The sequence below is a fragment of the Accipiter gentilis genome, chromosome 32 (assembly GCF_929443795.1).
Source record: "Accipiter gentilis chromosome 32, bAccGen1.1, whole genome shotgun sequence".
Lineage (NCBI taxonomy): Eukaryota > Metazoa > Chordata > Aves > Accipitriformes > Accipitridae > Astur > Astur gentilis.
The window spans coordinates 18,991,895-19,014,522 of record NC_064911.1 but is presented as its reverse complement, the minus strand read 5'-3'; the positions used below and the strand labels follow the sequence as shown (position 1 = coordinate 19,014,522).

Below are 22,628 nucleotides of genomic sequence, written 5' to 3'. Positions count from 1 at the left end.
GGAGAGAAAAAAATTTTCAGCATTTCCCCCATTTCTCATCTGTCAAATTGTTTGACATGGAACAAAGATTAAGTAAGGGGGGGCGGGCAGAGGAGTTTAGTAGGGTTTTTGCATGTGTTGAAAGTTGACTGAACAGTGGGGGAGGAAAAAAAAGTCTGATTTTGCTTATTTCCCTTTTGAAAAATTATAATTGGTGAGTCATCAGCTTTATACCTTATTAAACATTGTTCAGTATTGGATATTGTTTGAGTATATGGTGGCTGTTCAGAACAAAAAATGCATTGCTCTACCACATAACTATTTTCCTTAGGCAGGAGGGAGTTAGATGAACAGAGGTTATTAGACTGATCACTGTATTGCATTCTGGGCTTGGTTCCCTGTGTCACATTTTATCAATACAAGAACACTTAAGTGTGATTGACGTTGTTATCAACACTGTTGTCTCTAGTTGATAAAGCTGGTCACTTACAGAAGGGTGTTAGTGATTATTTTTTTTTCAAGAACTTTTCTCTTTATTGAAGTAAGTTCATCTAAGTTTTGTAGATGAGATTTTTTTTTTTAAATTCTTAGTTTTTTGTTGAGTAAAGCCAAATAATTACAAAACCCCTGTAACTGTGCAGAGCAATAAAATCCTGTGGTGGTCTCCAGAAGCAGAGGTTAATAGAACAGCCAGGTGGGATGTGAACCTTTAGGTAATGTCTTGATTTGGAGATCAGGGAGTTGTGAGTTTGAAAAGTAAAAATTGGTTATTTGCATGTCTCGTTGTTCCTGTAATTTGTTTTCCACACTGTCTGCAGTGATTTGTTGCTGGAGAAAGGATGAAATACTGAAGTGACAGGCTGGGAAACTGTGGATACTTTCATCTCATTGTGTATCCTATTAAACTTCCTCTGTAATAGTGGTGTGCTCCATAAATTACCTAGCAGTGTTTTCTATTTATGACTCAAATTACACACAGGTTGTTTTTAGTTTTCTTTTGGATTCAGTCTGATGTTGAAACAAAATTAAATGTTTGGTAAAGGGTGGCTGAACCAAATAACTGCTACAGTCCCCTGGATAATAACAGGTTACTAAACAAGTACTACAGTAGTCTGTTGTTGTGCTTTGTGCAGTTGTACTCAGTGTTTGTCACTTACCTTTTTACAAGCCTCTTTTGTTTTCCAATACCTCAAATCAAATATGATACATTCAATATAAAGCATGCCATCTTCCTTTACCGAATAAACAAGTATAAGTTTGTTCATGGAATATGATCAAAATGATAAACACATGTTTTACGCAAGTTCTTTTGGAAGAGCTTTCAAGTATATGATTTTTTTTAAAAGACGCTGTGTACAGGATTTTTAAGTTGAGGTTTTCTTTTCCACTTGGGAAAACTTGAGCACAATGGAAAAAAATAATTGAGCATGCTTCAAAAAATTCAGAGGAAGAACAGTAGGATGAAGTATCTCTTCACTTCCTCTGGAAATAAAAACGTTTTAAATACGTTGTGGAAAAAAATCCTACCCATAAAAGGTAGGAAAAAAAGTTTAAATCCCAAAGCCAGAATGTGCATTATAGACTTTGTTTCTAGCTATCATCTGATATTGTTACATGGAAAAAGTAATGTAGATGGAGCTGTTTAGACATACTGATTTCAAATAAGATCTCTGCTTGTTTCAGCCTCTGCCTGTTGTACATTGTTTTTAAAAGCACAGGTATTATTTGTTGGTCAAACCTATCATAGTTCCTTGCTTTGTGAAAATTAACTTTCAGTTGCATCTGTGTGCACTTAATTATTTTAATGCTTTTTTTAAAAAACCTGGGAGCACTGGAAAGCAGAAGTTAAACAGTAAAACTTGGCTTTCTTAAAGACCGTTCCGTTGGAGTGCAAAGCTTCACAATGCTAGCAGAGCAATGCACATGTGTGAAACATAGGTAGTGCAGACATTTTGGAAGTGCTGAATAAATCCTTTGTTCCTGGGCTCTGATAGAACTTGACCTTTGTTTCAAGTTAGAGGTCTTAAAATATTGAATAAGCTGTGACTGTAGAAGAGCTATAGTTTTTAATTAGATCTAGCTCTTTTTTCTTAGTTGAACCATCTGCAATTCTTTCACAGTCAGATGTTACACACATTATCTAAGGGCAGGAAGGGGCAAGGTAACTCAGTAATTGGGAAAAAAAAAAAAAAAGCCCAAAACAACAACAAAAACCCCAGATTATGCGTGTGTGCGCACAAATGTTTCCAGAAGTCATTTAGAACAAAGGGAAGATACTGCCATTCCATAGGTAGAGTCTGTTGCTTTAGGCTTTCTTGTTCTTGTCTTTCTTGCAAATTTCAGGGCCTTTAAAGATGAAAAGCAGTACTCTGCTCGGAAGTGCTTATGCTGGAAGGCTTTTGGCCTGTCCAGTCGTGAACAGAAAGTCATGTAGAAACCAAGAACCTGGCTGTATTAGTAAATGACTGATTCTTCTGTTGGCTTTTTTTATTTAACTAGACCTTTTTCTGTCTAATGCATATCTTCCTGTCATCAAGACTGATGTTCCTGTGACCAGAGATAAATAGCAAACTTTTGTGCCTCGGGTCTTTTGCCATCATTTTGTGGGACTTTGGCTTGTATGCTAGGTTATTAGGAACTGTGTATTCATTAACATGAGTTCCCTTTGTTGTTGTCTTTTGTCTCCTGTGGTGAACATTCCTCCACTAGAAGTGGTAAAATGTGTGGGAAAGCTGATGATTTTTACGTTGAAAGTAACTCTGGAGAAATGCTAGTTAATGCTTCTGTTTCTACTGATTAGAAATCAGAAAAAGTAGGCTTTGTGCTAGGTCAACGTAAAAGGCATTTATACTATAAGGTAGTAAATCCAACCATTAGGGAAGGATGGGGACACACATCTCCTGAAGATGTCTCATCCTGCCCCACGTATGACCAGATACACACATGCTGTGTGGTCAGGGTGGATTCATCATCATGATGTAACTTGCTGTTCGTGTGTAGTGTGCAGTATGGTTGGGCATCATGATTGGGGCCTCTATAGGTGGAGCTGAAGGTTCCTCATGAAAGCGGTAGAGGTAGAAGATCACAAATGAACTCATCTGGCTGTCAGCATGCCAAAGACCATCAACATCATCTGCCCCTTGACCAGAATTGCAGAATGTCCTGTCTCTGTGCTGTGCCACAGCAACAGTACATTCATATTTGGTGGGTCTTTATTCAGTGTTTCGTACCTGGCAAACAAAAGCTGAGTAATTTGTAGACCATGCAGTGGTGATTATATTCAACTTCACTCTATTTTAAATTAGCATCCAAATAACTTGTATTTGCCTCACTCTTAAGATCACTGTATTTAATATTTAAGGTTGTAAAGTATCAGCTAGCCTACTCAGGTAAGCAAGAAAGGCAAGAAACTTGACAAGAAGGTTTTTTTATTAAACTTGACAACTGACTTTTATTGTTTTGGGTTGTTTGTGTTGTTCAGTCTGGTGTTCTGGGGGCTCAGCTGTTATCACTAAATCTTCAAACCCATTACAAATATGGATAGTCACTTTTCTAATTAGTTTTCTCTACATGGGCATCCCAGATATATGTTGCAGTAACTTCTGCTTGTTAATACTTAGCTGTGGACAAGGTTGTGCTTGTAATTAGGAGTTGTGTTGTGTTTTGTTTATTGGGTTTTTTTTAATTCCTCACCATTTATAATCATTGAGATGTGATTGTATTCTAAGAATGATTTGTTTGGGTAATACTTGTTTGGGAAGGAATGCTGTGAATTCAATGTCTGATATTTCCTAGTTGCACTGTTAGAGAAAAATCATCTAAGCACTGATTTTCATTTTGTTCAGAAAAGGATACTACTAATAGTCTTAGATAAGACACGGGTCCAAGAAAAAGTATCGTAGGAATCACTTTTTCAGAAGCATTATACACAAACTCAAGACAATGTAGCCTGCAGCCACAGAACTTTTGTATAATCTGATTTATTTTATCATATTGCTCTGTGGAAGAATCTGTTTAAAATTAATGTTATAGGTTTTTTTTTATAGTGCATTTAAATGTTGGAAGACCTAGGCAATGTTAAATAACTGAGAAAATCTGGATGTTGTAATACTGTTTACTAATATATTTAAGCAATCATAAAGAAAATGGTTATTGAGTAGATGTTATAGGTAAACAACACATGGTCTGTTTTAACTGGAAGCCCTAATGTAATGGTTGCTTCTGCTAATGAGAAGATAGATAATCCCCCCATACTTACCCTTTCTTGAAAAGGTACAAATTGTTTGCTGTAGGCAGAATGAAGACAAGCTGTTCAGTATTTGCCTTGTAAATATTAAATATTAAGAAACCATGTATCTGGTTCTGAAGTACGTGGGAGCCTTGCATTAATGTCAAAATGTGTATATTCATCTGCAGTTTTGCTTATTTGTTTGATTGTAACTGGGACTTTTCTTTTTTGCTTCAGGGAAACTGTATCAATCTGACTGACGCCTTGACTCTGTATGAAGAACAGCTTAGCAGGCTTTATTGTCCTGTGGAGTTTTCAAAAGAAACTGTGTGCGTTCCCTCCTACATGGAATTGTATCCTTAAAGACTGAAAAAAGAGTGGGGAGTGTGTATTAATAAATCAGGCAAGCCTAGATTGCTTGGAGGTAGTGAACTCAAGTGCAAGAAGGCAATTCTAATTTAAACACTGTTAATGTTTTTACATAGTAAATGAACTACTGCAGTTTTATTTTGAGGATTATTGCAGGAATTATTTTTTAAAAGCGCCATAAATTCACAGCTGGTGAAATGCTCAGCACCTTTCAAGATCAGGCTATGTTTTTGTTAATGTTTTTGAGTGTTTCCAACTATTGTTTGTGATGTAGGATAAACTGTATGATGAGGGTAATGCTGCCTGGGAGTTCTGGCAAGGCTGTATCTTTTTTCTTCTTTTTTTTTCTTTCACAAAAAGTCCCAAACTGACTTCATACAAATTAGCATAATCTAGATCTTTAAATATTCTCTGATAGATCTATTCTTGAACATATAACTCAGACTGGATTTTTAATGGAAAAAAAAATGATTCCTAACAATTATTACATGTTAGTGTTACTGAAAAAATATTCCAAGTGGAGGGGTATACACATTTCTCAGCAACATCCCATTCCTAAAAATAATCCTTCAGAATATCTTCATTTTGAGGGTGGCAGGCAACTTACACAAGGAGCTCAAAGTTTAAGCTTCAAGCCATTAGCTCTAGAGGGGCATTTTGATCTGCTATAGGGTGGGTCTCCTGGCTGCGTGTGCCTTGAGTGTTTACCACTTTTGTGTCATCTCCCAGGAAGTGTTTTTGCAGGGTAATACTTGCTGTGGCTGTGTCCCTCTCAACAGGAGAGATCTTTCCAGGATCTGCTTATTCATAGTATGTTAAGCATGTGAAACTCTGCCACAGCCTCCCTTCTGTGTCCCTGTGTTCATTTTGCCTCCCTTCTGTCTCTCTAATCTTGATATTGTTTAGTGCTGTGGTCTGCAGTTCTGGACTCCATACTGACTGTAACAAGTTCCTCCTGTTTCTCATTGTTGTCAGCTCTCCAGTGAAACTCAATTTTGATCTTAACATTTTCAAGACAAAAAAGAAAGAGTGGAAGAGGATATGAAGATATTTGCCCTTGTAGCTTACAATTTCAGAGAAACTGGTTAAGTTATATTTGACTTTACAACAGCCAGGCCTTAATGCAACATGTATGTGGTTTGAAGAATGCATCCTCAGAAAGTCTTCTAAATACTTACTGCATTGTTTATTTGGAAGTGTCCAAAATGCTATTCTGTTCCTTTTAAAAAATACATTTAAATGTTTCTGGTAAGCTAACATATGTGAAATATATTTAGCAATAAATTTATTAAAACTGGCCATTAAATACAGGTAAGGATGCTTGAAAGAGAACAGTTCTTGGAGAAATGGGGCAGGCTTTATTAGTTTGCTTTTTCTGAATGAATTAACAATGATATAGTGGTACAGATACAGAAATGTTAGCGGAGAAGTCATCTTGATGACTCTAACTTTTAATTTGGCCTTGGACTTCTGATAGCCCTCTACTTGCATTTGAGATACAGATTATTGCCTTTCTTGAAACTTAAAAGATTTCCAAGTGGGAGTATGTATCTGAATGGAAAGCTATACCTAAATGCTGTTTCACAGATGACTGAGAAAGGCGATTAGTTTACAGTACAATTGTGACAAGTAATCAAAAATTAGGGTTTTTTTTCTCTCTGAAGAATGTGACACACTTTGATACTCGTTTAAGTGCCTGAAATCTCTTGAGCCATTGAACAAATCTTCACTTACGCAAATATTCGTTTTTGTAGTCTGACCAAAAGTTACCCATGTGGGTACCTGAATGCAGCCAAAGTACTAAGCTGGCTTATCACTTTTTATTGTTATTTGTATTGACTACTTCAAGAATTGTTACTGTGTGTAATTGTTACTTGAAATTGTGGTGTTAACCAGTGTTGCTGTGGGGGTCATCTGAAATTCAAGTAGCTGCTGACAGAAAAGCCAGCTCTCTGCTTTAAGGAAAGCATATGTATCTCTGAGGTCTGCACCAGGAGCTTATGGTGGACACAGAGGCTCCCATCTGGAGCATGTGTGACCTTGCTGTATAAACAGAAGAGCATATATCTTTATGTGGTTTTTTTAAGTTATAAATCCCAGAAGTCTCTGCCTTACTCTGCAGCTGTTGCTGCGGCTCTACAGGTGATGTTCATGTCTCATCCTCCTGTCTCCTTCTCTGGAGGCAGGTGGAATTACATAGCTCTGACCTCTCTTGTGTGCCCTGCATGGCAAGAGGGCTGTTGAGGATGAGTTGTCTGTCCTGCCAGGAGTACCTCGGAGAGCTGTGGTTTGAGCATAGCTTCTGTGCGACTCTGCTGAAGCTGGGTCCATCTCCCCCAGAGGAGCAGCAAAAAGAGCACTGATGCAGCTGCCAGTTGTTCTGTGTTTTGTTTCCAGTTCAGTCTGGGCAACATAAAGGTCTGCTTTCTGAAAAGTGATTGGATTCCTAAGGCAAATGCTGCAGAAGCTATTAGAGAAAAGCCAGGCAAAATTTAGATGCATCTAAGTGAGTGTTCAACAGGCAGCTAAGAGGCAGTAGGCATTTAAATCTTTGCCTAGTAAGGTACCTGGACACCTAGTGTTCAGCTACTGAATGTCTCAGTATTAATTCTGTGTCCGATTGTGTCTGTTAGGGATTCACAAATTAGGTAGCCGGATGTCTCTTTCCTATTCAGGCTTGCTACTTTACAATTGAGAAGATGAGCAAGAGGGGTCCCAACCTGGTGAACTCATGATTGAAGTTTTGGTCACTCTTCCCAAAGTACTTCTGTAGTTTGTTCAGTGGTTGCAGTGCAAATAAATGCACCACCTGAAAGTCTGCAGCAGGAATTAGAAAACATAGGTTTGCAAAGGATTTCAGTTTTAGTGGAAATGGGATTCTCATTTAAACTGCTGAGTCAAAAAGAGGATTCCGGGAGATTTCACTTTTGAGTTTTTTACCTACCCCATCTTTATGAGCTATCAGAAGTTTTCAGAATTGAAATATAAGTGAAAATAACTACTTCCATTTTCATGAGGTACTACAAACTTTGCAATCTGTTTTTTTCCTTAACTGCTTATTTTCTCCAGATGGGTATTCTACACTATTTGGAAGAAACAAACTGACATCTGAACATCAAGATTATATGAGATTATCCTACATGTACATGCTGCATGGAGCATATAGGCCTGCCACATGCTGCATATTGGCATCTTGAACCTTTAAATTATATGCTGTAGATGATCCTGAAGCTTAGTCATGCTATTGATTGTGAATTCTTTAAATGTTTTTTATTATTATTTTAATTTAAAAGCAAATGGAAAATGTATATTTTGATGAGCTAGGGTGTTATTTTTGAAAGTCAACTTAAAATGAATAAGCAGCAAAACTGTATAGCTGCTGAATGCACTGAACCTTTAGAATGTGATCCTTTTTATTTTTTTGTAGATCTTCACAAACTGATTGATTAAAAAAGACATCTTTAGCATTTCATCCCTAAAGGGTGGTCCATGGAGTTTGTTTGGGGTTTTTTTGTTTTCCACCAGTTTTTATCTATGGTGCTTTTTAAGAATGGAGGGTTCTTGTTTGATTTTTTTTTTTCGATGAACACCGCAGTGCTTCCATATATAAAAAAGCATAAGTTAAGAAGAAAAAAAAAAATCTTCTTAAAGGATACCCCAAATCCTTCATTGCAAAGGGAAGAAAACTAGTCTTAAATTTTATTTACTGTAGTTTCATTCATCATTGCTGTAATCTTCTCTGCAGGAGAAGAATCTTTGATCTTTCACCTAATGGGATTCTTTAGCTGCTGCCCCATTGATTATTTGGATTTTGATACAGATTTAGCAGTAGGTTATAGAGGCACTTTGAACTCTATCAGCATGAAAATTAAAGCTGGTTTTCCATCCCACCACAGTGTAAGAAACTGAGTGTAATGAGGTTCTTGTGGGCATATACTCCTCAACCTTATGGGAAGCACTAGGTTCTTAAAGAAGGAAAGGTCACTTTAGAGGGCAAAGAAATGTGGCTGTATCTAGATTTATGTGCACCAATATGGAATGTTTTGAGGCAAGTATGTATATTTCAGTAGGGTAAGTCCTGGTTGCGTTGCTGTGGATAGACCATGTTGTGTGGGGCTCTTGCTGAATTAGATTCACTTGAAGTGTAAAAATCAGTGGAAGCTAGGTTGCATTGTAGTTTTGTTCTGAAAGATAAAGCATTTTTCTTTAACTGTTTCTCATGTTGTCTGAAAAGTTATATTTTTGTAAGAATGTGCTATGTATTGACTAAAACTTCGCTTTCAGTGTTTAAAAGATCCCACTTGAAAGGAGGTAGGAAGGATTATAACCATTCTGTGCATTTCTGTACATTTCCAAGATAGAATAAAAAGTGCACTATTTCCCTAAACGCTCTAATCCTGAACCATAATGATGTTTTCTTCCTTCAATACCTAGTATCAATACTTTCTTAGTTTTATTGGAGGGAGTTGATCCCCCCTGCCAAGATACTGTTAATGAAAACAAAACAAAACAAAAAAAAGCACTCCTAAGATCTGTATTCTTAAATCGTACATAAAGAAGAATTTTGCTGTGTCCCACATACATAAACTGTTCATGAAATCTGAGTAGCCTGTGTAGAATTCCAGAGTGATACTGGAGAACTTGCAAAAAATTTGCTCTTGATTTGGTGTATAATTATTTTTGTATTGTACATTTGTGCTGTTAAAATGCTTTCAGTTTGGAGAGCCAATAGAAGTATTCTTCAGTCTTACTTTAAATTATTGCAGTTAATATTAATTCTTTAATATACATGGGGCACAGTTCTTCCATGGCCTGCAGCTTGTGCATCCCTAAATACTCCCAAAGAGCAAGAGCCTCCCTCTAAACAGGAGGAGAAAAAAGTGTCTTTCATTTCCCTGAGTGTTTTAGCTCTGTTGTATACAACCCAGAAGAGACCTTGATATTATTGCCTATAACCTGGTAGTGAGCCTTCATTTATGATACAGGACTGCAATCAGTATATTGTATAGCGGCAAATGAATGCAGATGTCCTATAAACAGTTACGTGTATTCTTAACTTTGCAAGCATGAATATTCCCATTGATTCTTAGTGTGATTACTCATGTAGGTGAAATTAAGCACACAGGCATTCACTGGGACGGGGCTTACAGCATATATGTTCCTGAATGAGCTTGATAGATGTAGAAATCAGTCACAACTAGTGGGGGTGGTTGGTGGTTTTTTTTAGCAAAGAAACTTTTGAACTGGAGGATGACTTAATATGCTTGCTGGCTTGCTGTACCATGGCTAGCACTTTTCTTTAGCATTGCTGCACAAGGCTGCCTGAGTACAGAGATGTTGGTGTGCAGGGATTCTCTGTAATCAGTTCCCTGGAATAACCAGGGGACCTGAATTACATACCGATAGGTGAGAGGCAGCGGTGCTTGCAAATCTTTCCTTTTTCAACTGATAAAGTATAAAGAGAGTTGGAGGAATTATTTTTTCTTTAAACTTTTTTTAATGTAGTTTTTTTAAAGTGATAGATGCAGTATAAAACAATTCAGCAAACACTGAACATTATATTTTTTTAAGTTGCTGAATTGATTCTGAGCAAATATATACACACTGTCAGTCTTTATTTATTTGTTGCTGTAGTGTAGATTTTTTTTTTTTAAAGGAAAACAACTTTGTTTCTGTTAGAATTTTCAAATGCAACAGCTATAGCTGATCAGTTTTCTGCGTTTAAAGCCAGTTGGGAAAAAACCTATGATTGCTGCACCAAGTATGCAAACAGTTCCCAAGATATGGTTAATATTAGGGTTTTCTTAATTATTCTTTGCACTAAATGCTGCTTCCACCTAGAAATGTGATCTAAGTATCTAAAAACTTGATTGATAGTAGTTTGTGCAAAGAGAAGACTGCTGGCTTTGTATCTACTGCATCAGTGCAGTGCACGTGTTAAAATAAAGGTACACTATTATTACTTGTGTCTCTGAATTGTTAAATACCTTGTGGATTCAGTGTTAAAATGACGGATGGGTATGATGCTTACCATTGTACCTCTTTTTTTCTTTTCCTTGTCATCTAACAAACATACCAGTACTTAATGGTCCTTTTAGTGAGAATATTTTCTATCTCAGATTAATAAATTCAGTTAATTTCCATATAACACATGCTCAGATAAGATACTCTGTAGTATGGAACAGCACACTGATGTTTGTGATGGGGAGGATCACTTGAAGCTTCAGTGATCTTTGCCTCAAAAGAGTTAATTTTCTGTAGAGTACTGTAGATGTGAATTCTTTGGAGGTCTGTAAGTGTAAGTTTTAGTTTTTCTGCTGAAGTGGCAGGTTGGCTTTGGGTGGCAGTGTGACTCATTGCGTGGCATAGAGAAAACAGGCTTAGGAGAAATAAGTGAGACATTAAGAATGATGCAGGCTTTGGCGTGGAAATGTAAGGAAGAGGGAGAAGGGCATGAACAGGACAGGCACATTGAAGAAGTTGTTACTCTGGGGTGTGATTCAGAAAGATTAATAACATCAGACAATGAAAGAAGGATGTGACTTCTGAAAAGAGATTGTAGAGAGATTTACATAAATTCTAGCTAACTGGAAAGAAGTATTTACATCTGTCCTAAGTATAGTGGTAGCAATGGGCTTGGGAGTTGGGAAGAAGGGTGAAGGCTTAACTCTTTTTTTGCGGGAGGGGAAGTCTCACAGACTTTGAGGATAGGATAAAGAGTAATTTTAGAGTTGCCTACATGCATGACAGGGAAGATAAGTATCTCTTGCTTCTTTATTTTCTCTGTTCAGAGTTTGAGGTGTTGACAGCTTGCTGGAGGGACCAAGGCAAGGGGACAAGTGAGAAGTAGAGTATTCAATTTCATATGTTAATTTAGGAATAGGAGCCTGCGGATGATGTTGCCTGAGGGTACTAAGAGGAAGTTGACAAAGCTTGCCCACAGAGAAAAGAGGAGTAGTTGGAATCATTAAAGGAGATGCTGAAGGAAAAAGTGAGAGAAGTAGCAAAGGAGTGGAGGAGTAATCAATAATAGCGTTCAGTAACATAGAAGTGCCTTTTTAAAATGCGGGCTGTTTTAGGAAGCAAGGGGTTAGACAGGTGGAGTGGGAATGGTGGAAGGATGTGAAGAAGTTCATACAGTGTTCATATATTTTAGTGAACTTGAGCTTCAGAGGTAGAAATGGAGAAAGTAGAAAGGAAGGAGAGAAGAGGGTGAAATGCTCGTCGTAACTGGAAGCATGATGAGCTAGGTGGCATGCTGTGTTTTCATTACGCACATTTTTTGTTGTCCCAGGCGCTCTGGGGTGTGAGCTAGGAACTGCTGGAGGTACCTCAAAAGCAGAAGGCTGACCCAAGCTCGCCCAAAACCTTACAGTGCGTGGGAGCTGGTGCTAGCAGGTCGTGGATGCAGCAGACTTAAAGATACCAAACCACTTGCTCATCCTGTCACATACACCGACTTTTGCACCAAACTGTCCAGGCTGTCACTTGCATGTCTAATAGCGCAAACCATCACACCAGATAGTAGTGTGACATCCCAGCACCTCCCCCTTGATGATCTGAGAAAAATTAGCTTGCCTTAAGGTAGAGGTGCCCTGCAGCTGGTGTAGAGCCCAGAGCGTATGTGAGCTGTGGGGAGCTTCCTTCTGAGTACGAGCTAAAGCCATCAGGGTGTAGAACGGGAAGTTGCTGTGCCTGCCTGTCCTAACTTACGTGCATCCCTTCAGCCCTTTTGCTGCGTTGTGTGGCAGGCTTGCTGTGGGAGCTGTTGGTAGCTGGGCAGTAAGGCCGGAGCGGGCTGGGAGCACTGGATATACTGGGCTGACTTGGGTGTGAGGTGCAGCGCTCACCCAGAAGCCCTCCTTCTAGGAGTGCCAGGTGAATTGCACAGACATGGGAGACAAAGCAGCAGGACGGGGAGAAGGACAAAAATGAGATCGGTGGCTGGGGGTAGACCACAGTCCCAAGGGAATTCTGCAGCCCACAGCCTGTCTGTGGCTTCCCTGCTGGTGAGACGGGACACTGGTCACCTGGATTCTTCTGGAGGGCCATGTGCAAGCTGCAGGAACGCCTTCCTGGAACACCTTCAGCCTAAAAAAGGAGGTAAAAATAAATGGTGATACTTTAAATGTGAGTGTCTGGGAAGACAATAAACAAGGTAGGAGAGGAATTTAGTGCTCCTCCAGCTAAGTAGAGAAAGAGACGGCCTCATTAAAACTGAAAAGTCCCAGCCTTTTTGAAGTTGCTGACTGCTTAGCCTGGATCCATGAAAACATTGACAACTTTGGGGAGTTTTATGCCTAGTAATGAGATTGGTGGTTCTCTTGGGCTAAATCTAAAGAGTTGAATGGCTGCCAAAGCCTTATGTAGCGGGTATCTTTAGTCTGTGGGTCATGCTAGAACTATTTTAAGAGCTTGCTCTAAGACGGACCTAACTACTAGGTTTGCTGAGACTAGAAGGTATAGTCCCCCTTGTCCCTGTCTCTCTCAACTTCTATTTCTAGATGTGCTGCAAATGCACATGAACATGCAGAGATGTATGAAAATGTAACTAGCCAGAACTTCTCAAAGATCAAAAATATTTCAGACTTTCTTGATCAAATGGAGTGTTCTCAAAAATCTATTCAACCCAGTTCCCTCAACACTACAGCTTGTGTGAAGGGGTTGCTGTGAAGGTATTTCTTCTGGTAGCTGTGCCGTGTAAATGATCCCAGCCGTCTCCTCTACACTCCCACTTCTTCGTTCTCAGCCTGCATTAGCTCCTCTGCTGTGAGAGCTGCAGCTACCTCTCGGGCGGCCGTGGGGCAAACCCATGAGGTTAAAAGCGAGCAAGGAGAGACGTTCAAGAGAGATGGGGAACTGCTCTCACTTCAGCTGCGCTGTTGCAATGAATGGATAAAAAAAGCAATCCATGTTTAAAAGGGACCTGTCTGGTTCATCATGTTGCCAGACGTGCTGGCAGACCGGAGTGGTGTGTGGGCATGGGAACTGGCGATGGGGGGAGCGGGTCAGGGGAAGGTGCGGGATAAGGGAAACGTTCCAAGTAAAGGCTGTAGCATCACAGTTTATGCCTGCTTTAGAAATACGGGGGAGGAACTGTTAAGGTAGTTAACCCTTTAGGTTTTTTTATTCTTGTTGTTTTTCTCTCATCCCATCTACTGCATCATTTATGGGTCCCTTCCAACTTGAGATGTTCTACGACATTATGATTTCAGTTATCCAGAAGTTTCAAATAGTTTGAATTTTGGAGAGCAGCTGAAAGGTGATCCGGAAGAAACAACATGCCACTTTGGTCTAATGGAAATGAAGAGCTTTATCTGTGTTGATACCCTGCACGTAGCTTTTGGGGGGCTGGGGGGTGTTTTCAGTTACATGTTGCCATTCATACCTTCAAAACTTTTAAATAAAATTTTATTTATGTTAGTGATTTAACTCTCCCAGTTCATTTCAGGTAAATGGACTGATTTTGTTCTGTTTTCAGAAATTATGTTAAAAATGATGAGAATGCTACTCAAGTTTTAGATACATTCTGTCACAAGGGGTTTGTTTTAAAGAATACATGGACAGCACCCATTTCATGCGACGTGAACTTCCTGCCTCTTGATCTTCTTTGCCATGTTCTTTAAAAAGAAATGCAAGACCTATTACTTCATTTTATTTTCACTACAAGCAAAATCAGCACCATGGTTTTAAATCCACGTGCAGAAGGAGTACTGTTACGTCTTATTACAAAGGTAAGTAGCTGCTCAGTGACTGCAGCTGGAAGGAAGCTGCGTGGGCCGCGGTGAAGCACGCCGAGGTGATTTCCCTCATCTAGTAGAAGTGCTGCTCTGTACTGAACAAATGATACTCAAATACATCTGAACTTCAGACACACTAAAACACATTTTAAGTCATGCCTATCAAAATACATTTTAATAGCTTTAAATGTTTCATTGCGCTTCTAGATTGACACAACAGTGGATGCGTTTCATTCAGTTTTTTATGCAACTTAAAATAGTGCTTTCCAGTTGCTTTTATCCCCAGATATAGTGAAGAAAAATAGATGGTTAAAATCAAAACAGCAAGCCATAAGCGATTTTATGAAATGAAGTTGAAAACATGATTCCTCTTAAGAGCATGTTTTCCTAACACAAAGGCTGCAGTGCCCTAAGAAAACGCAGTCACGGCATCACAGCAGGAAAGCTCGGACAGGACTGCGAGTTTATCCGATTGACCCAGAATGAAACAACCTGTGTTTGCATCACTCCTGATAACCTGTGCTGGTGCTCTGAAAGGCCTCGGTAGTGATTGCAAAGGGAATGAATTAACTCTAGCAAAGGTCAGCAGCTTGGTAGAAAGCTGGAACGTGGCACTGCATTTTCTCGGGCTACTTTTCCGGAGTAAGATTTGGTACCAGACGAAGTTCGGAAGTGCCTGCGTAAGAAAGACCTGCGAGGAAATGGAGGTCTTTCACTTAAAATAGGTGATGGCCTGGGCTACGTGACCGCATCCTGGCTGGCTACAGCACAGCCTGGGATCTTGGTCACGCTGTTGCCCCAAGACACTGCGATTCTCATCGAGGTCTTGTATCGGGGTTCTGCTGGCCCTGGCACCCCAAACGTGGGTGCGGGTTGTGCCCAGGCGCAGAGCCAAGTCACGTTTGGGAAGCCAGTGGGAAATTCTCGTGTGTGGCTTAGTCCAGATGTAGCCTGGGCACAAGTGCTTTCTCTCCGGGTGGGGGAGATGGAACGTGGCCCTGCAGGCTCGCATCTTCTCTCATTAATGGCTGCTTCAAAGGCCGTGATACTCCTAGGTCATTTTTGGAAACTTGCTGCTTCGCTGCAGAGTTTTGCCTATGTAAAGCAGATGCTAGGAGTACATTCTGGCCAATCTTATTTCTGTTTGTAGTCCAAAGTGCAAGATGCTTGTCATGACTATCACTTTTTATTACAAGCACAATCTTCGTGAAAATTTGAGTAGTATTGTAAAATGGGGTAACGAATCTGCCATTTCAGCCAAGGAAGAGGCTGGTCACGTTAGCAGTAATTTCAAAGAACTATGAGCAGAAATAGCATCAAATGGTTAAAGATCTGTGAATTCACCAGCATCTTTTAGTAGATTCTGTCATTTGCTGGAGAAGTGCATGTTGAAGAAGCTAAGGGAGCTTTTTCAGAAAAGTGTGATCCTTTCTGCAAGCTTTAGAGAAGGTCAACATGATTTTCCTTCCTTGTAAACATGCTTGATTGAGACTATTTTTGCAATACCGTTCACAAAGCTAGTAAGGATGACAAGTTCTTTATGCAGTTGTTAATATCTAAGAGTAGCTAGCTAGAGCCATACTGAGGCCCTCTTATCAGAGGGTCCCTAGTCCAGCTACTTGTTCTCAGGTTTTAGTGAAAACTTATCAGCAGCAATATCACATAATGATCCACCTCTTGATACCTAACAACTCGTTGGGGTGCATTTGACACAAAGCTCAGTACCAAAATCGTCATTCTGATGCTCGTTTTGCTTTTCACTTCTTTCCTTGGGGGTAGATAAAGAGCGACGGTGTATTGCCACTGACTTTTTCACCCTGCAGCCTCTCGGCAGCTGCAGGCTCACACCTTTCTTTGTTAGAGCTTCCCTTCAAACTTTCATTATTCCATTTATTCTTCTTTTGGCCTGTAACGGCTAAGAAGGCAAAGTTGTGGATGTCTCCAGCACTGTACCATCCCTGAGTCTATGGATCCCCTTACAAGCTGCAACCACCTTTTCTGATGCTATTTTAACTTTACTCATAAGTTTCTATTCCTTTTTTGCCTTTTACAGGGGTATGAGTGTTTTTCTTAAATTATTCTGCTCAGAGCAGAAACGATGTTTGACGCTTCTGCTTAAGACCCTTTCAGATGTGTGCTCTCCTCATGCAAATTTTTTGCGATACTAGAAATTGAAACCAAGTAATCCACAACTCCTACTTTCCTATGCCAGCGTATGCAGATAAGTCATAAAAGAAGAAAATCACTACATGTTTTTCTTTAGTCCTAGATAAATCCTCTACCCACGCATTGCAATAAGCTTGAAGCTGGTATATTCTTCACTTCAAATTTAGTGAAAATCTGAAGTGCTGACTTTGAGAAATATAAGTACAGCAAATAGTCCATATGAGCGTCCACAGGTTTTGCTCAGTTTTGTTTTTAATCAGGCCTGGCTATAAATCCATAAAAATGTAAGGCAGTGACAAATCTGTGTATGTTTTAATAGCCTTATGTCAATAGGAAAAAAAAAAAAAAACCAGCGAAGTTTTATTTTAAATAGAGATGTTGGGAACTTCAGGGAAGGGCTGTCGGAGACATAGCATTTTGGTTTGTAAAGATAATCATATTTAGTGCCTAACTGGTTCTTGAGGATTTCTGTGACTTCAGGAAAGCAAATGTTTCGTCTTGATGATGCTGTCCATGGACCCTCACGCTGTGGTTTCAACCTGATCCGACTCTGACTTCCCCTTTCCTGAGAACTTGACCAAATGCATTTAAACCCTCCTGAGGGGCTGCTGTATGTCATTTTTAGATGTGGGCATAATGACTGGAGTAACACCAAGACCAGGACAAGAACAGACGATAGCTAGAAATACCTCCACTGAATGAGAGAGACAAAATTGTGTGTTGTCCTGGGGCATTTTATTTAGGACATCATATTTAACGTGGGATTTTTCTGGCTTTTAGCTGTGTGCAAAGTTAACTGTAATCTCACTTTGAGATGAGGGAGAAGAAAAAGAATTCACTCGAGTAGAATGCATTAAAATAAAACTAACCTCAGGAAGATCCTGGCCTGCTTGTAGCAATACCCTGGAAGAGCAGGGTTGGAGGGTTTGGGTTGGTTGGTTGGTTGGGTTGGTTTTTTTGGGGTTGTTTGGGGTTTTTTTGGCCAGCCTGTTTTCCTCTGAAAACAGAGGTTATGCAGTTGTCCTTTCCCTTGCTCTGTCCCCCTTCCCTCCTGCCCAGCCTTGCTCAGTAACGCTGGACCCTGTCAGCCAACTTCAACCAAATTTGACAGAGGGGATTTGGGCTCGAAGATATTAAATTCTGACAATTTTTTGCCTGGGTGAAAAGGTCTCTTGTTTCTGCGGCAAACGTTTCAGTGTGACTGTCGCCCTTGGTAGGCACAGGAGAATTTGTCGCGCAGAGGCATGTGACCGAATGGCCCTTGAGCAAGAAGAGCTTTCACCAGAGCTGGTACCTTACGGGACTGCTGAGCTCTCCTGCCGTGGGCTATTAATGCGCTTGCAGGAGTTTTTGCTCCGCTTTTTCAGGTGTGAGAGCCGGCAGGAGCCGTTGCTGCGGCAGAGGCCGTCGTGCTGCTCCGAGAGACGGGAGGGCACAGCACGGACATCCCCTTGGTCGATGCTGCAAGCAGCCACGTGCGGGTCTGCTGGCTCTCCTCCGCTTCCGATTTCAACTGCCGGCAAATATATATCTCTCCTTACACGCCTGAAAAGTCACCCAGGAGACACAAACTCGTCAGAAACTAAGCTCCCTTGCTTCCACTGTTCATATAAATAGTCTGACAGCTGTGAGCGAACATCTGGACAGAGTAAAATAAGCAGGTGAAGTGCTGGTGGTCCTGATGCAATATTTTAAAGAAACAACAGATAGTTGTGTCCTGTCTACACCCTTGCACCTACTGCTGTGGCCACTGGAAATGTCACATTTCCCAGCATTGTTTTTTTTAAGTGCCTTTTCAGCTTATGTTCAGAGTTAGATCACATGAAAAAGGCAAAAAATGTGCTCAGAGTTACTCCAGAGCACTTTATATATTTCTTAATCCCCAGCTAACATGCCTTTCTACAGTCCGTGTCAACATGTACACTGGACTCATACTCCAGGTTTAATCTATACAGTGGGATGACAGATGAGGAGTGTGCACATGTGATGGCTGTCTGTAAACACACTTGTTATAGTGCGAACGTGGCCTTTAGAAGCAGTGGTTTGTTTAGCTATAACTTAATCTGCTTCTTGAAGAAAAATTGCCACAAGACCTCAAGCAGTTCTTCTTTCTGCTCGAGAACATATGCATTTTTTCATTAAAGTGCTGTTTCAAAAGCAGCTCTAAAAAAGCTTGCGAACTTGAGTGGTTTAATGATCCCAGATGTTGGTTTTCAGAGTGAGTTGCTGTTTGGGTTAGATACAAGCACTTTTTGGTCAGAGAATGCGATGTTTCCTGCAGCAGGGACAAGTTTTTCTTGGAGTAATGAGAATAGCTTAGCCCACTTGGAATGAAAAAAGAAAAAAAGAAGATTTGATTTGGAGAATTAAGTGTTGGAGAACAAAGTTTTCTGCTTTGCAGGGTCTTCTCTCCACAGTTGTGGTTATAGTTAGTGGAAAAGCTTGCCACCAGCAACGTTCAGACCCCTGCAAGGCCTGTTGGCTCTGAATTGGCCCTTAATAAATGACCCACATTCTCCCAGCTGCACCAAGACCTTCCGTGATGTGGCTGTACCAGTGGAAAACAATGGGGTTATTTAATTCCAGCTGTATCTGTCACATGAATAAAAGATGGGAATTTGTGCCAGAGTGTGGTTGCTGTTGGCTGCAGCATGGAAATTTTGCGGGGGGGGGGGGGGGGGGGGGGGGGGTTGTAGCCAAGAGAGTATCCCTTATAAGATTCCAAGATCTGAGAACAAATATTCAAGCTGTCTTCAAATGCAACGTGTTGGGTGTTTCTCAAGCACGTCATGTGTACGGAAAGCCCAGTTGGCCAGTTCTGGCTACAACGGCTGTATAGTTTGAAAAAGCAGTTCAAGGCCCCGTTGTGGAACACTCAAAATGAAATGGAATACGGCCTTGACTCTGACCCGCGCTAATTAATCCCTTTCAACGAAGCCAGCGTATGCCTCTGCTTTTGTGCTGAACCTACTGAAGCTATACCTGGTGGCTCTGCCTCCAACGGCATGGTAGCGGCTACGTTCTTCCTTTCACCACGAGCTAAAAATGCTCGACAGGACGTCATCAAAGCTGTGACGCTTTGATTGAGAGCTGCTTCTGTCAAGCTTAACTCATTCCTCTAAGGTAACCTGTCAGTTGCCTCCCGATAAGGCAAGTCTTTAACGTGCGCCACGAGGACAGCGTCTTCTGAGGAACCGTCTTCTGTAACTAATGCATTGGTGTCACCTAGTATGTTTAACATGCGGTATTTTGGTTTTTACGCTTAATGCTGAACTGTTTTTTCTGTCTGCAGTAGAAGTATCGGTAATTGTTTTAATACATTTTAAAGTTCCTAAATGCAAGAAAGACAAAACATTTTGCAGGGCTCGGACTCATTGCAGGCAGGTCTTCCAGCACGCTTGGGCTGAACATGTGCTGACCTCGGGCGGTTTTGTTGTTCCAGACATCTAGTGACACCTACGTGAATCTGGTTTTGACTGTTGCCAGCAAAAATAGGCAAAATGTGGGGTTTTGTGTGCCTTTTGAATAATCAAACCTCAAGCAAATGGGAACTTCCTTGAACTAAGCTCCGTGGGGAGAAGTTGACATAGTACTATTGATCTTAGCTCTGAGCAAGCACGCTTGCCTGACTCTGGCATAACGGGTGGAAGTGAGAATTGTGTCTGCTTTGAAAGAGCAAGGTAACACGCGTGTGCTTGTATGTGGGGGCGTACGTTCATGTGCACGCATGCACGCTTGCGTGCGTAGACAGACTTCTTCTAGAAGCTGGGGTTCAGCCCGGAGCGTGTTCCGGCGGGTTTGCCAGCTCTTGCATATGGGTTTGGGTGGAAACGTTTGTGCCGCGTCCTGGCATTGTTATAAGTGCCAGAGCCATCCCATTGTTTGGGATCTTGGGTGGAGGCAATTCTGAGTGAATGAAGAGTGATTTAGAGCATGTTGCATTTAATTATTACCTTTTTTCCCCCTGATGTAATATTCAATGTTTTATGAATGCTGAACAGAGTCTTTGCACAGCCTCATTAAGTGCCTTATTGGGCTATAATAGCCAGGAGCGGTGTTAGCAGTTCCAGCAGTAAGCGTGGAATTTTTCTCTCGTACCTGCCAAAGAGCTGCTGGAGTTATGATGAGCAAGGCAACCGAATCCTAGCACGCTCTTCAGGAATGCATATCAAATTCCACAAACTTCTGTAACTGATCAGCAGTACCAGAAGCTGATTCCCATGTACTCCACGCACCTTTTCAAACACTAGCAGAGATGGACCTCTGCAGCTGTTGCATGCAGCTGTTTGTGGTTTAGCCCTAATTTCATAGTTATGTACATGCTGGAGAGACCAAGATGAGTTACTGACTACAACCAGGCTCTACAGCCAGAGGGAAGGACACTTATATGGTGCCACGGTGTAAATAAGCCTGCAAATTTCTCCCAACTTGGAGAAGTCATTCTGTGGCTGGCAGCTGATTTGTGATTTTCTTGCCAGAAGGTTCATGTGCTGCTTGGGGCTGACTCTCCAGAGGAGATCTCCTGTAGTTGGAGCTTGCTGGTTCTTGTTGGGATATCTGCATGTTCCCATAGCCCTCCCCTTCTATTTGCCTGTTCGGGTTAGACCTGCATAGGTCTAATAACTGTTCAGCATTTGTATTGTCGGTGGTTCAGTGCTGACATAGAAGGAAAACTGTCAGGCAACCAATACCAAATGCTTGTCAAAGGGTCCTTATGAGACTTACTCAGCATTTGGATCATGGGCAAAGTTGATTTAAGTGTTAAGATCACTGCATGCCCATGCGTTTTCTGCCCTTTTGGCAGCCCCTTTGAGACTCCTAGTGTTTTCTGATATGAAGACTCAATAGCACCAACGTTGCCTGAATACCTTCTCAAACCTGTGCTGCTGCCAGACTTGTGCTGGGGGTTGTTTATAACCAGGGATCTGCTCACGCCCGTGGAGCCATTCGTGCGTGAATGGGAACACTTGTCTGGGACGTTCGTGGTCCTCCTTGTTCTGTGGCATCACCTCCCTCTTCTTCCTCAGCTGATGGATATTAAATATCACGGGTTAAATGTGGGATGAGTAGGCGGGTGAAAAGGAACAAATGCTTTTTTCCTGTTCTGTGCCAAGCAGAGATGAGAACACCCTCCTGGAGCTTGCTGGCAAAGAGGGACAAGAATAAGAAATGAAGGCATTTTGTTTGCAGGACCCCAGCCAGGCTGTAGAGGGGCTTGAGGAGCGAGGGTTTCTGGGCCTTCAAACTCCTAAGTTGTCTTCTGGATGGAGCGGGTTTTCCCTTTATGCCCATCTGGCATCCAGGACAACTTGTGCGCAGGTGCCCACAGGGAAAAACTGTTCAGTCTCCAAACCGATAACTTTGCCGTTGTGATATATGTGCCCTAACCTTATGACATAAGGCTTTCTTCTCTCTACTTGCACAGTTTTTTATCAGGATGGGTGGGGGCTGAGGTGAGAACTCCTAAATCCGCATAGAAGTAACTCAGACACATAAACTTCTGTTGGGAGCACGAGCATGGCACTGCCTCTCCCTGCATCCCTATGTTTTGCGTGACAATCCGGCTCTGGAGCAAGCGAGAGCTCCTCGGAGGGCTGAATGTCACAGGCAGCTCAGAGAATTCGCCCTGAAATGATTAATTTTGTTACTTGATGAATGGGGAAACCTTGCCACCTGGAGAGAGGATTATCAAATCTAAGCCAGAAACTGAGAAATCCCTATAAATAAGGCTTTCTAATTTTATTTTTTTTTTTATCCCCCACCAACTTGAAGTCCCAAGTAGATACTTTCCACTAAGCTCATAGTAGTACTTAGAAGCATAGGATCATCTCCTAAAATTCGTTGCATATCAGCAGGGACTGAAATACCTTGCCTGAAAATAAAAAATCTAGCTTTTAAAGCGGCACTATTCTGTAGGTTGTGCTGATTATTGCTTTGTGCTGCATGACTGTGATTTTTGGCACGCAGTGTCACATACCAAATTCCCAAAATAAAATGCTACATGATATTCTAAGAGCTCTTGGGAAGCTTTAAAAAGGGATTTGTCCGCTGAGTGGGTATCTCTTCTGGTGAAGCGAAATGATGCAGCAGGAATGGTTTAAGAGGAGGAAACTTTAGTCAGCAGATAATTAGTCTTTTTAAATAAG

The 22,628-nt window shown here is 41.0% G+C and overlaps 1 protein-coding gene across 2 annotated transcripts in view; it reads left to right on the top strand.

Annotated features, from left to right (window-relative positions):
• The window catches only part of SMS (spermine synthase), a 51,644-nt gene extending 41,106 nt beyond the window's left edge, over positions 1-10,538 (top strand). For both annotated transcript variants that reach the window (XM_049834945.1, XM_049834946.1), the window contains exons 10-11: positions 4,445-4,560; positions 7,646-10,538. In XM_049834945.1, coding sequence (XP_049690902.1) covers positions 4,445-4,560; positions 7,646-7,688 — 159 coding nt within the window. In that variant the 3' untranslated portion in view covers positions 7,689-10,538. The remainder of the gene's footprint in view (positions 1-4,444; positions 4,561-7,645) is intronic.
• Positions 10,539-22,628: the final 12,090 nt, after the last annotated feature.